The sequence below is a fragment of the Centroberyx affinis genome, unplaced genomic scaffold (genome assembly GCF_046629955.1).
Source record: "Centroberyx affinis isolate AG114_WGS23_722 - 3 ecotype Tasmania unplaced genomic scaffold, CSIRO-AGI_Caff_v1 ptg000575l_1, whole genome shotgun sequence".
NCBI classification, from domain to species: Eukaryota; Metazoa; Chordata; class Actinopteri; order Beryciformes; family Berycidae; genus Centroberyx; species Centroberyx affinis.
The window spans coordinates 19,296-33,426 of NW_027279215.1; the positions used below are offsets into that span (position 1 = coordinate 19,296).

The following is a 14,131-nucleotide window of genomic DNA, read 5'->3' on the forward strand; positions in this document are numbered from 1 at the left end:
AGCAGATTCTGCACAAATGCCGTCAACATGCATTCGTCTCAATTTCCGACGTTTTCTAGGTCGAAAAAAGGGATTTTGCTCCGAAAGACGCCGCTCGGATGTCAGATATCTTTCGTCTAACTTGCCATTCGTTTGTCTTTGTGCGACTTACTAGTCTCGGTGTCACTTTATCCTTCCCGGGTTCCCAGCTCCCCCCCTGTCCCTCGATTCACCACGAGCCGACATCCGAAGTGATAGAAATGGGGAACGAAAAGAAAAGGAAAAAAAATGTTTAAAAAAATACCGGAGAAAAGTATTTACCCGCCACATCCCATGTCCAACGTGGACGGCGTTGTTTCCATTGGTTGTGTGAGCCCCTGAAGGCATCATGCTACTTTACAGCCACAGTATCATGTGTTTTTAAAGAAAAAAAAAAAGCTAAAGAGCAGAGATAAAAGTAAAGCTGACGTGTTTCGATTTGTTTTGTTTCTTCTATGAATCCGAGGCAGGACCTATTATTCAGTATATAATGAAATGGGGTGATTACTTTTGATTTTTTTTTTTTTTTTTTTTTGCAAAATGTGAATACAGTACATATATGTGGAACAAGAGAATGTTATGTGTTGTTGATACAAAAAGATATGGATGCTCAAATAAAAAAAAGGCCAATTCCAATTGACATAGTAAGGTCACTATGCTTTTGTTGAGGGAAATATACGGTGTTTGGGCAGGCCAAAACTAGAGAACTAGTTACCTTTTCCACTCCCCTCGTCCCCTGCTAGGGCAGGATACTAAACCACTGACCCTCTAAAGAATGCCTGTGTAAATTAAGTTTCTTTTTATTGTTTTGTTTGTTTATAACTGGGTGAACAACAGGTGTTTCTCTGTAAACCGTATTACAATAAAACGAGTTTGTTTAAAAGTAAGATGTGCTTTTTTTTTTATTTCTTTACATCAAGGATAAAACCAGGCTGAAATGAAGAATATTAAACCTACAGAATTAAAAAACATTAATTTCCTGTACTCTTCCCACTTCTGGTTAGGCAGAACTATACTTCCAGACCTCCAGAATTATTGCAATATTACATCATTATACTGTCATTATGTATGTATTGCTATTATACAGTACGATAAGCCTCTGAAACAGCATTTACACCACCATGGGACACTAAAACTCTCCACTAAAACCCACAAAAATAAAACATATTCATGCATACTTGTGTGGAATCCAATCAAAATTCAGGTTACGCTCTTCCCATAGACAACCAGTGTAGTATTGATCAATTCTACAATAAATGTGCAATCAATCAAACTGCATCATATCCATCATATCAGAGATGGCCGACACTGACTGGACCAAACCTGAAATCCCTCTGGGATGCAGAGATGCACACATAATGAAGGAGGCTGCAGCTGAAGCATCACAGGGCATTTAAATGAATCTAATGATTGTCATGATGGGTAATTGAAAGAAACCTAGTTAATTAACAAATGAATTAGCTAATTAACACAGCTCACCAAAATTGTGAATACTTTGAATAAAATACATTTTGTTTTCATTTTCTGATCATAGAATATATCTTATTATTTGGGCTCTTTTATAGAATTTTGTTTGCTATTAAGCATGATAAACTCATAAATTCACTATCAAGTACCACAGACAAGCAATAAGTCTGTATAGGAATATTATAGAACGTTTATAGTGATTTTTCGCTGGGGAATGTCGAATCTGACAGTCAATCTGACAGGCCCGCCCTCACTCATGAATATTCACAAAAACTCCACCACTCCCAGCGAAGCTCATTATAATACTATGCAGACGCAGTCGACGTCGCCCTCGCGCCCACTGGGCCTCTCAACGTCGGATATCCCGCTGCTCTTCGTCTTTGCCAGTAAGGATTTCCTGGTTCGCTCTGCTGGGAGTGGCCGCTGCCTCCCCCCCACCCCCCACCCCCCTCCCCCCTAACAACAATGCTTCAAACGGCGTGACATCTTGGCTTTTTCTGCGGCTTTTCGGCTGGCTACCGACACACACCGAGACTCGAAAGTCAGCGTGGGACCTGTTGACTTTCAATTTCGGCAATGCGGATAACTTTTTCCTGGAGGTTAGTGAAGTTCCTCGTCGTTTCAGCTCTGCTCGTCCTGTGCGCTCAGATATTAGTAAGTCGAGTTATATTCAAGAAACACCTGCCGAAGCCCAGTCCCATTCCTCCAGAAGAGTACCGGCTAATTTCCCCCGAAACCTACAAGTATGTTCTCAACCAGCCTGCTGTATGCGAGGACAGAAGCCCCTTCTTGGTTTTGATGGTGCCAGTTGCCCCAGGGGAGGCTGAAGCAAGGGCAGCCATAAGAAAAACATGGGGCACACCGAGCTCGGACATCCTGACTCTGTTCTACGTGGGGCTCCCTAAAGAGGGCCTGGCTTCGGGCGTCCAAGACGACCTGGAGCGGGAGAGCCGGAAGCACGCGGACATCATCCAAATGGACTTCCAGGACAGCTACCACAACCTGACCATCAAGACCATGATGATCATGAACTGGCTGGCCACCCACTGCCCGAGCGCCTCCTACGCCATGAAGGTGGACGGCGACATCTTCGTCAACGTGTTCCACCTGCTCGGGCGGCTGCGCGGCTCCCCCCGGCGGGGCTACATCACGGGGTCGGTGATCGCGGACGGGCGGCCGAGGAGGGACAGCAGGAGCAAATGGCACCTGTCCGAGGAGCTCTACCCCGAGGACGGCTTCCCGCCGTACGTCTCCGGGGCCGGGTACGTCTTCTCCGCCGACCTGGCCGGCCGGATCTCCCGGGCGTCCAGGTTCGTCCGAATGATCCCCTTGGAGGACGTGTACGTGGGCTTGTGTCTGCGGGTGCTGGGCGTCCGGCCGGCGTATTCCCAAAGCCTCCTGACCCTGAGGAACCTGTTTGAAATCCGGAGGTTGGAGTACGAGAGGTGCACCTTCGCCCAACGGGTCATCGTCACCGGGTTCAAGCCCTCGGAGCTGCTGCACATTTGGCAGGACTTCTCCCAAGGCCACCAGAGCTGCTGACACAATACATAATTACACTGATAACTTTATGCAAGACAAACTTTACTTTAGGTGCTTCGCGATTATGCAAAAGATGCTGAAACGAGGTTGCAAAAGAAAAGAGGAGAGTGGCAAAATAAAGACATAGCCATAAGGGTGGGGATGGGATACACACCCTGGTTAGGGTTAGGGGTTTTTGGGCAGAGGGTGAGCTTATATCAGCAAACCAATATAATCAGGGTTCCCACGGGTCATGGAATCTAGAGAGGTGTATTCCAGACAGGGGAAGTCAGGGAATTTGATAGTCTCTTGGGAAGTCTATTGGGAAGTTTTACTCTTGGGTCACTTTACAGGAATACACCAGAATGTATCCTATGACTTTTTCCACACATTTATTCCATTACATGGATTTCACCCCATTTCAAGTGGAGTGTAAAGCAGAGTGAAAAACAACATTAACAAACTAGGGAGGAATAAAAGTGTTAGGTCATACAGAAGCACGCACACTTCTTTATGGAAAGTCATGGAAAAATCATGGAATTTTCCATCAGGGCCACAGTGGGAACCCTGAATATTGGAACAATAGCAGAACAACAGTATTGATTATATTATGCAAGGCCAACTACGGCCATGGTAGAGGTTGTCTAGTAATAGAACAATTTCTCAGGATTATTTACTGCCTGCCTGAATTTGTTTGTTGTTTACGCCAAAGACGTAATGGAAGTAGTTCCACTGTTGCACTTATTCTTTAGGTAGTGCCTGATGAGTTTAAGGTCCATATTTAAAGTTTATTCTCATTACAAGAGAAAGGCCTTGATAATAGACTAGACCTTAAACATGGACCCACAGCACTCAGAAAAACACTAAGAAAAAAAACTAAGTAAAAAAAAATACACCGAATGACATTATTATACACAATGTCTGCTGCATTGCAATCTAAAGAGCTTGATAATCAGAATGTATACTTTACACAAGGACCTGCAAGTTATAATTTGACAGGTGTCATATAGCAAAGTGAACCCAAAGTGATTTGACTGTGCTAATGTGGGTATTGTAGTTACATATGACAGCCAGCTGGTGGCATGATGTACCAGCAGATGACTACTGCAGTTTACAGTTCATAGTCCAAATGCTGGTGATGTAATATTAAGTAAATTGTTTCATAAATTTACCTCATCTCTGGATATTGCAGCCATGATTTCCCTGATGAGAAAATGTATGCTATTGTATATTGACCCATGAGGTTGAGTATTTGACTTCAGTGACTTACATTTACTGTAAATTATTGTGAATGAAATAAAAAATGAAATTTCTTTACTGGAATTTGGTATTATGTTTGTGATATCTGTTATGTCGCCCATTTTGTAATTGTTAGTTATTAGTATTAGTATTTCAGTGTCTGCATCCCATGATGAACTAAATGCTGTTTCGGAGGCTGAATACATTACATTTTGAATTATTGAATACTGGCACAAAATATCGGCAAGTCTGGCACCTTCACTATAACATTGGTATCAGTATTGATCTTCAAAAACCCATATCTGTCAAATCCTGATTGATTAGGGTTAGGTGTAAGATCTCCAATACAGTTTATCATTGTTTTTAGAGAAATCAAAAATCAAGAAACAGCCATTGTATACTACTGGCTGGGGATTAAAGCCAAATCAACTGAAGACATTACAGGATGGGTTATGGTGAACCAGGCGGTAGAAGATAATGTTGTTAGCTGCTGTGTAATGATGGACCTGCTGGCTGATGAAACCTGTCGGCTGAAGCGCCAGTGAGTGGGCTCACAAATAGACGGCTGGTGGTTCATGATTCACCAGAGTCTAGCTATAGCCAAGCATCAGCAGATGGCAGCCTGACAGCCAGCCTGCAACACCTACAACACCCTCACATCTCCATAACGCTGTGGAAAACAAGCCCCGGCTTTGGACTGGTTGTGGGTTTTTTTTTCCTCTTTCTGGTCAAGCCATGAACTCCAAAAATCATATCTTTGAAAACTGATGAGCGCAGGAGGACCGATATGTTGAGCTGATATTGGCCTTTTATTAAAAATCAGATCGAGGGCTTTCAGGTGACGTAGGCTAACACAGCCTCTGGCGGCCATGTTGGAGGTCTTCAGCTCTTGGGAAACAGTGGCTGTGAACAGCATACAACTTGGCTGTCTTAGAATTCAAAAAGACCTAGCTTATATCTGTGCTGTTTTTGACAGGGAACTGATCATTTTGTCCTCTGACTGATTTTGTGTTTAATAAATGTCAGCTTGTCCTGCATCTGTCCTGTTGTTAACACATCTGCACAGCTAACATATCTAACATATCGTATAACATTTTAACATCAGTTGCTTTGCTAAATTAGCTTGCTGGCTAGTTAGCTAGCTAACAATGGGAGCGTATCTATGTTCCCAGGGTCCTATGTTCCCCAGTTCAATATTCTGTTAACACACATTAACCCTCCTATTGTGTTCAGGTCAAATTTGACCCGTTTCAAGTTAAAATTTTTCATAAATATTATCCAGTTTTTTTTTATTGGAACAAGGCTTCAAAACAGCTATATAAACACAACAAAACCAATGCTTATCATTGTATTTGATTTTGAAGGTCTCTAAAAAAAGATTGTTACATCTGTGGTGTTCAGGGTCAAATCTGACCCAGCAGAGAATATTAAAGAGTCTGGGTGGTTCTGTGGATAAAATTTTACTCAAACTTGACTCAAACTTTTGTTTGGGTTGGGTTTGATCCACAAAACTACACAGAATGTGTTACTGCTGCATGCCATACTATTAAAAACCAATGTTCTCTATGGGTCAGATTTTTCCCTATTTTTGATGATTTGATGATTTGGTTTGATGAGATTTTCAACAGCAAGGTAAATGTGGCCTTTGGACCACAAAATAAAAAAAGTAAATGTAGATTTTGTGGTTAGAGCTGGGGAACATAGGACCCTGGGAACATAGGACCCTGGGAACATAGGACCCTGGGAACATAGGACCCTGGGAACATAGGACCTTGGGAACATAGGAATGACTCCGCTAAGAACACCTAAAACCAACTGTTTGTTCAGGTTAACTGAGCTGACTCTTTAAGCTACAACCCTTTTAGTAGACCATTATCAGACGATTAACTTTTATAATGTTACTGAAAAGGAAGAATACCTGAAAAAAGACTGTAATGTGGCTGTAGGTTAATACAGCCACATTACAGTCTTTTTTCAGGTATTCTTCCTTTTTTCCTGTAATATTTTGCCATTATTTGAGCGCCAAATTTGCGAGCTGTGTTTGCTAAATTTGTTATGCAAGTGCTTTGTACTGGCCAGTCAGAGTGTCGCCCTCCTCTTATTTGATGGATGATGCAGTTTGTTTCATTACACATTCATTCCAGAACTGATTAATACTAGCCTACACTGATTGTCAGTGGGAAGCCCTAAACCTGAACTTGGTCCCATATGATTTTGTTCAACGAATTATCTTCGCTCTTACTGAACCTTGTATGTGGATGTTGGTTCATCCTCTCTTCACAAAGCCACAAAATACTGGAATGCTAAGATAAGTATGGTTAGTGATTTTTTATTTTTCCGCTTCAAAACCATCAGAATCCACTCCAGCAAGTAAAGAAATGGGGAACACTCAAAAGCAAAAATAATCAATATTAGCGTTGGATGTGGCAGTAGCTTTACACCCCTATTCGTTTTCACGTAAGGGGCCGTGATCTGGAGTTGGGCCAAGAAATGATGCCATGCTTGATAGGACACTTTCTACTTTCTGTGGTGCAAATTTGGAGGTCAGTTCGCCACACGTGAACTCTGCACGCATGTGATGGGGTGCAATTGCTTTGCGGCCGGAAAGATGTTTGTTATTTGCCATTTGTGTGGTTTTCAGTTGAAGTGAATGAGAGGTGAAGCAAGTTATGCAACATCTGATCAAATTCTATACAAGTATGCATAAATGAATAATAATAATTATCCTGTGTTTCAGTGAAGACCTTTAGTGTCCCATCATGGTCTAAATTAGTTGAGGTTAGGTTTATAATCAGCTTTTTAGGTTAAAGTTATGTCGATTTCCAGCTCTACAGTTTGGCCAGGAAGTCACAGCCTGTATTGTGAATTAATTGTATTATTAAAACTCTCCCCCTTCTCCATATATTGTCCATTTTTCTATTTCCCACACTGCCTGAGTGGGAGTTTATGCTCTGGGCTGAAGCTCTCTTGAATCCACGCACAGTGTTCAAAATATCCCCTCCTCTGCAGCATGTTGTATCTTCCCACTTGATGGATGCTATCCATTGGCACAAACCTGTTTCAGAAGAAGCTGTAGATGCAAATATATATTAATCAGACATTAAACACTAAGGTTAGACTGATATAAGTGTTTACCGTTATATTGGGCCGATATTAGCCTTTTGATAACAATCAGATCAGCCAGTCAATGTCGTCCACCTCTGATATGATGGAGCTTCCTCCCTAATCACAGCTCGTCAATATGTTTTTAATATTATAATTTTTATATCAAATGTCTGACGAGACGAATCATTCCAGTGTGGTGTGGGAGTATTTTATTCAACAGCTTCAGGGTGTCAGACTGTCTCACAGGAAAACACCCCCTCCTCAGATCCTCTTCTACTGTTATATATTATCAGTCTGTGGTGTTCAATGCATTCCAGTTCTTCCGTTATTATGTGATGAAGCGTTGTGATTTAGTTTTTTGGTGAACCCACTTTCCCCGAACCTGCCTTGTCTATTTCTACTTCAGTTGGTGATTTCCTACATTTCCCAGAATGCCTTTCAACAACCCCCAGAGAAGGTCTACTGAGGTTCTGGTCCATTGAGACTACTGTCTGGAGAAATTGGTCTCTCTGTCTCTTCTGCAGTGATTGTTGAACATCAATACAAAATGATGAGTCTAGAAAGAAGCTCTTTCTCTTCAATTCTGAAGGACGGACAACAAAACCTGACATTTAGGCTACTGTTGATGTTTTAGGGTGGATTTTTCCTTTAAAGAGCTCGAGCTGCTAACCCACCTGCAAGAAACTCATCTGGGTTTCAATGGAGAGTTTTAGTGTCCCATGATGGCATGGGCGTAGGAAGCACGGGGGACAGGGGGGGACATGTCCCCTCCAATATTAAAAGATGCTTAAAATGTCCCCCTCAAAAAATAAACCACGACATTGTGTTATTTTGCCTCCGCATTGAGAAATCAACCGTAGGACTTTTATTTTGAAAAGCCTTTGACTTCGTGCAATGTGTAATGAAGTTGAATGAAGTATCTCTATATAAGATAATAATAATAACCAGATAATATCAGTGCAGTTAGTTGGAAGGAAAATACAACTACATAAAACACTGTAATTCGAAGACGGAAATTATTATTATTGTCATTGTATTAGGCCTATTATTAAAGAGAAACAGGAAAATCTAGATAGATTGGCTGAAAGCCTGCTGTAACCAACACATAAAGTCTGATCTGTCACGTAGCAGAGTCATTCTTTCTTTATTTTCAGATCGCCTTTTTAATAGTTACTAGAAATAAGTATTGCAAAAATGTTCCTCCTGCTGTTTCTCCACCCTGACAGGAATGACATTCTGGGGGAAAACACTGAGTTGTCTTTTTTTTTCTCCAGCACTAAAATAGTCAAAAAAAACAAACATATATTGGCGCAAAATATCGGCTATCACGAGCCTCACAGAAATATCGATATCGGCTTTAAAACACCCACATCGGTCGAGGCTATACTATCCTGACAACAGCGCGGACTTTGCCAAACTGCCTCCTGGCACAGTGTTGCTCTGCTCTGCTCTGCTCTCCTCTTCTCTCCCTGCAGGCTGCAGCGGCGGGCCGGTCCGGGCGGCTCTCCTCTCCTCTCCTCTCCACTCCTCTCATCGTGTGGGCGGAGTTAACAGCCGCCGACGTAGCGAGGCTGGTTCCTAAGACAACCCATAAAACATGCATTTACATTACAGACGCTTTTTTTCCCCTCCAGCCCGTCCACAGCGAAGTGAGCCGCAGGAGAGGACCGACAAACACTGACTGAGCGCCGCAACAGCACGGACGTTATTACTGCAACCGCGCCTGCAATGCACAGGGCAGACTAGAATAAAGGGTAATATGATATGATGAATCATATTTCATCCAGCACATAAGCGCGATTTGCATTTTTTTTTTAAATTTTTATCTCCGACAAACGAGATTGGGATTGGCTCTACCGATGTAAGTATTTCCTATTGTCTGCTATGTTTGTGCAAAGTTTCAAATTGCCTGCTTCATCATAACAAGACAAACAAAAGTAATCCTATTGAAAATTATAGATGAAAACAATGCAAATATCAAAAGGTCTTTCTAGGAATATTATACCATAGGAGGTAAAAACAAATATCACAAACATAAATAAAGTCACTATAAATCTACTATTGAATAGCACAGACGCACAATATTATAGTGATAGCACAGTACTGTAGATACAATATCATAAAGTACAAAAAAGTCACTATAAACTCACCATTAAGTACCACACACTATAGGAATACTATAGAAATATTACAGTGATTTCATAGGAGGTACATTAGATCACTGTAAACTTATTATTGAGTACCATAGACACACTATAGGAATATTATAGGAATATAGTGATACCATAAAACACTGTAAAGTGCAGTATGGTCACAATAAACTCACTATAAGCCCCTATAGGAATATTATAGGGGTTTTTCATTGGGAAACAGCAGTCTGTCTTTATTGTCTTTTTTCCACTCCATCACCATAATTGCATTGCAAGCTTTTGAATATATGTGATATTGATTTATAATATCTCACTGTAAAATGCAACAGGTGGCGGCTCTCTCGTAGGCAACTCCCCTCTGTATCTCCAGGAAATAAATTTATCTGTGACATGTTGAAATCAGCAATAAAAAAAAATTCCATGACGCCAGAAATTCATATAGGCCAATCAATCTTCATGCTAGTCATAATTTACCCAGCTCCTGTTGTCAGTGTTGCCTGCATGACAGCACCTGTCTGTTGCTGTGTGAAGTCCTGCGTCTGTGCTTTCTCCTGCTCATCTGTTGTTTGCATGTATGTGGTTGTTTCCTCAGTGTCTGCGCAGAGACTTAAACCGCTGCCGCCCAGCTCCTCTGGGTTGTACCCCCCCCCCTCCCGCACCTCAAGATGCATATGAATAGCTTATTAAATCAATGGAGTAAGTATTGTGCCATTCAAATACTTTTTACAACCCTTCCTCATAGTGTTTACACTGCAAAAGTCGTTTTTTTTATGCACAGTAAATGCATAATACCACTGAATATTTGTTTGTGAGGAGAAAGTAATGTGGATTGTCTATAGTTTTGCTTGGCAGGTGCACTCAGAAAGGAAGTAGCTGACAACTTTTCTGACAGTCAACTGAGAAACCACAGCTTTCTCACTATGTTCAATCTGTGAACTGTCTGCGCAGTGTTGCCTTGCTTGACGCCAGTGTTTTCATGCATTACAGCAATTGTGCAGTAGGTGCCTGTGTGTGTGTGTGTGTCTGTGTGTCTTTTTTTGGTGTTGAGTCTTGAAAGGCTAATGCAGGTGAACCTACCTACCGACTGGACGTGAAGTGTGTCTAGCTGTGCATTGTCCTGAAATAGAAAGACCTTGGCTCAGCATCCCTGCCTGTCTAACCTTGTTCAGAGCTGTCGTGTCAGGGAAGTGTCCCGTTACCCTCCATGTTCAACACATCCTGGATAGGCCTCCGCTTTCTACTGTTGTGATGTAAAGAATCTTTCTCAAGTGGTTCAGATTGAAAAAAAAAAAAAAAACAGATTTAAAAGTCCTTTCCCCATAGAGCAAATTGCCCTGAAGACTAGGATTGTTCTTAGGGATGCACCGACACCGATACTAATATAGGGATGGGACGATATATCGCGATTCAATATATCGCGATACAAAAATGTGACGATACGTATCGTGGGGCAGAAAAATTCTGCTGTAATAATCACAAATGAGGCGCTTGACCATCACAGTTTCACAAGCTCTCCATCCAAATTATATTATTGTCACTTTGTAATGACATTTTTAAATTGTTTATATTCTAGCAGCCAATGGCATCACTAGAAAGATTTGTGGCTCAGAAATAAACAGAATTCTGCACAGTCAGACTTTGTTGTCGTTGAATTTTTATTTATTACATCGTATCGTGGTTGTATCGTGAACCCCGTATCGCATATCAAATTGTATTTTGAGGTAAGCATCGTCCCATCCTAATAGGTATCAGGTATTGTGCTGATCCCAGGCTAAAATAGATATCTGTATCAGAGAATTTCCATCTGATACCAACAAGTAAGTGTGAGAAATCAAAGTTTAGTTTAGTTTCTGCCTTCTTGAGTTTCTGCGTTCATAGAAAGAAGGATGTTAGATCTCTTTGATGGAGAACTTGATAATATCTCAGTCTTTTTTTTGTCCAGTGACCCCAGACTTGCTCTTGGTCTCTTATTGTTCATTAAAAGGGAAATGGTGCAGATCAGTAGTCAGTATCAGGCTATAAGTATAGTCAGGGATGTAGTGGAGGATAAACCCACCTAAATTCAGTTTAACCACCTTTTAAACCACCTTTTGTTTCTCTTGGTGTCTGTTTGCCTTATGATGATCACTGACAACAGGCCATAGTTTACCCTCTTTTTTCTTTACCACTACATCCCTGCTTATAGCTTACTTTGAAAGTGGCACTGTTGCCTCCCTCGTATGCGTGGCTGCTTCACTACAAGGTGAACGTCTGCAGCGGCTGTGTAGGTTGCACCAGCCCTTTGTAAACTGTTCTTAGCAAGCCATCTGTGTCTTCCACCTCCATCCCTCGCCAAGGACAAGCGATTCAGATTTAGACGTAGGCCGGGCCGTGGGAGTCTGCACAGCGAACGGATGGATGGAGTATCTAGACGAACGCAGAGAAATAGAAAGAGAATCCTAATGAATCTCTCCCTCCCCGGACACTTCTCCGGGTTTTATTGACGCTGATGTAAGGATGGGATTTGACGGGGGATTCCCCTCTGGCGGGGGGGGGGGGATCACGCTGATGATCGCCCTGCAGCGTCCTGGGCTCTCAGCCTCTAAGCTCTCGCCTCCCAGATGGTACGGCACTTATCGCGGAACATAGTCGAAGCCCATGAGCTTCACTTCTTGGCATTATTGCGGTTTCTGATTGAGCAACATCTGTTATTGATGTATAAGTGGTGAGTTTAAACACCCCCCCCCTCCCCCTACCCCCCCCTCCTCGGCTTTCCAGAGAAGGGTTTGGGTGTAACCCACCACAGACACAACATCACCCCGCCCTTGGTGGAGCGAGGATTTACAGTATGCTGCAATACAGTAGACCCTTCCTATTAGCAAACCGCAGTAAACACACATGGTTCCCATCTCAGGTCGAGTGATATAGGTTTTTGGAGGCCTATGCCGATATTTACGGTAGCTGGTAGCTGATGTGTTGTGCTGATATTTAATATCTTTAAATTTGGCCAGAAAAAAGTATTTATTTTTATCCTGTCAGGGTGGAAACTGTCTCTGAAATAGCATTTAGACCAGTGGTCCTCAACGTGGGGTCCGGGGACCACCAGGGGTCCTTGAGGGGGTTCCAGGGGGTCCTCAGCAAATTGATAAACTGTTAAATTTCACCATTATTTCATTTACAAGAAGTTAACACAATTAGAGAATGCAGAAGAAAGACTATTTTGATCATAGTTTCACTGTTATCTCTCTACCTACAATATAGAGATAGTCATGGAATTCTGGACAAAATCATATCTAATCTTCAAATGGGGGACCATGGCCCTAATGTCTACTACATGTGGGGTCCTTGATATCACTGATTTAGACCATCATGGGACACTAAAACTCTCCATTGAAACCCAGGATAATCCTGCAGCTACTACTGCTACTACTAATGCTACTACGGTTATTGCTACCACTACTGCTACTAATAATATAAACATAAGCATGCATATTTGGGTGGAATCTGATCAAAATGTTGCATTAGGATGAATTCAGGTTCTGGTCTTCCCATAGACAACCACTGCACCGCTGCAATATCGGCCCCATATATCGGCAAACCGATATATCGGTCTAACCGGAGCTCTCACCTCTGCAAACACTTCATTGAATCTCACTCCAGCTCAATCACGTTAAAGATTCCCACAGCTTTTTATCAGTGGATGTTGACTTAAACGCTGTGTAATGCTGTTAGTCTTTCCGGTGTTTGCGTAGGTCCGCTTGTTTTTTTTTTCTTTCTCACCAAGCTATAGCATGAACTTGACTGAACAAACACCGGGGTCGGCCGGTTCAACCGCTGGATGAGGTCAAGGGGGGGGAGGGGATAGAAAGGGACAGAGGTACATTGTGCCTTTTTCCGCATTTTGCGTGACCTCCAACACTGTTTCCAGCCCACTCGGCCGTCTCCACAAGTGGCATGTTGTTCTCGGAAAGGCATTCTGCGAGCAGGAAAAGATGGAGCGCACAATTGATCCGTGACGAGGAGCGAAGCATCTCTCCGCCGACGCTTCCACACAAGCGGCCGGGGCTTCACGGATAAAATCAGCGCGGTTTGTTTGGATGCCTTGCATAACCGTAGAGGGAGATGTTTGCCCGATGTGGTAAGGATCTCAAATTCCTAGATGCCCTGAATGCATTCGTCCTTGTGGGAGGAAGAATCCACCGACCGCGACTTGTTTACAAAGTTGAACATCACTTACGGTTTTTTAGGTGGACGGTGTGCTGGGTCCTATTACACAGCAGCCCCCCCCCCCTCTCCGCATGATAAGGGTACCTGGTCTCTTGTGTCACAGTGTGCTAGTAGAAGAGTATGGCACCCTTGGGGCGAGCTCGGACCAGTGGGTATACGGTTACGGTCTAGCAATGAGGGTGCACAAAAGCTTGAGGCAGATCTGGTCTAATGCCCCTTTGAATTATTCACTGGATTCAGAATGGAGGTTGGAGCGTTTCCGATGCCTTTTGTCTCGATTAATGATCGTTTCTTGAACTCTTGAACTCATCTCATGATCCAGGGCAACAGATCTTATAGTGCAGCAATGAATTGGGTGGCATAAAGTGCATAAAAGGTCACAGTTCGAGACATGCTATGGACGTTCAACTATACCTATTCATGAC

General features: G+C 42.6%; 2 protein-coding genes and 1 long non-coding RNA gene across 3 annotated transcripts in view; 2 read left to right on the forward strand and 1 right to left on the reverse strand.

Moving 5' to 3' along the window:
- The first annotated feature begins 1,959 nt into the window (after nt 1–1,959).
- b3galt8 (beta-1,3-galactosyltransferase 8) lies at nt 1,960–4,265 on the forward strand. The gene has a single exon (XM_071518364.1). It carries the CDS (start codon nt 2,062–2,064, stop codon nt 3,025–3,027), a length of 966 nt encoding a protein of 321 aa, XP_071374465.1. The 5' UTR covers nt 1,960–2,061; the 3' UTR covers nt 3,028–4,265.
- Nucleotides 4,266–8,345: 4,080 nt separating this feature from the next.
- On the reverse strand, nt 8,346–10,085 carry LOC139643184 (uncharacterized). The gene is made up of 3 exons (XR_011695070.1): nt 9,975–10,085; nt 9,815–9,883; nt 8,346–8,928 (listed from the first exon to the last, which is right to left on the reverse strand). It is a non-coding gene; the product is annotated as an uncharacterized lncRNA (long non-coding RNA).
- Nucleotides 9,030–14,131, forward strand: part of LOC139643183 (dual specificity testis-specific protein kinase 1) — a 29,585-nt gene continuing 24,483 nt past the window's right edge. Inside the window, exons 1-2 of the mRNA XM_071518362.1 lie at nt 9,030–9,211; nt 10,093–10,196. Coding sequence (XP_071374463.1) covers nt 10,166–10,196 — 31 coding nt within the window. The 5' untranslated portion in view covers nt 9,030–9,211; nt 10,093–10,165. The remainder of the gene's footprint in view (nt 9,212–10,092; nt 10,197–14,131) is intronic.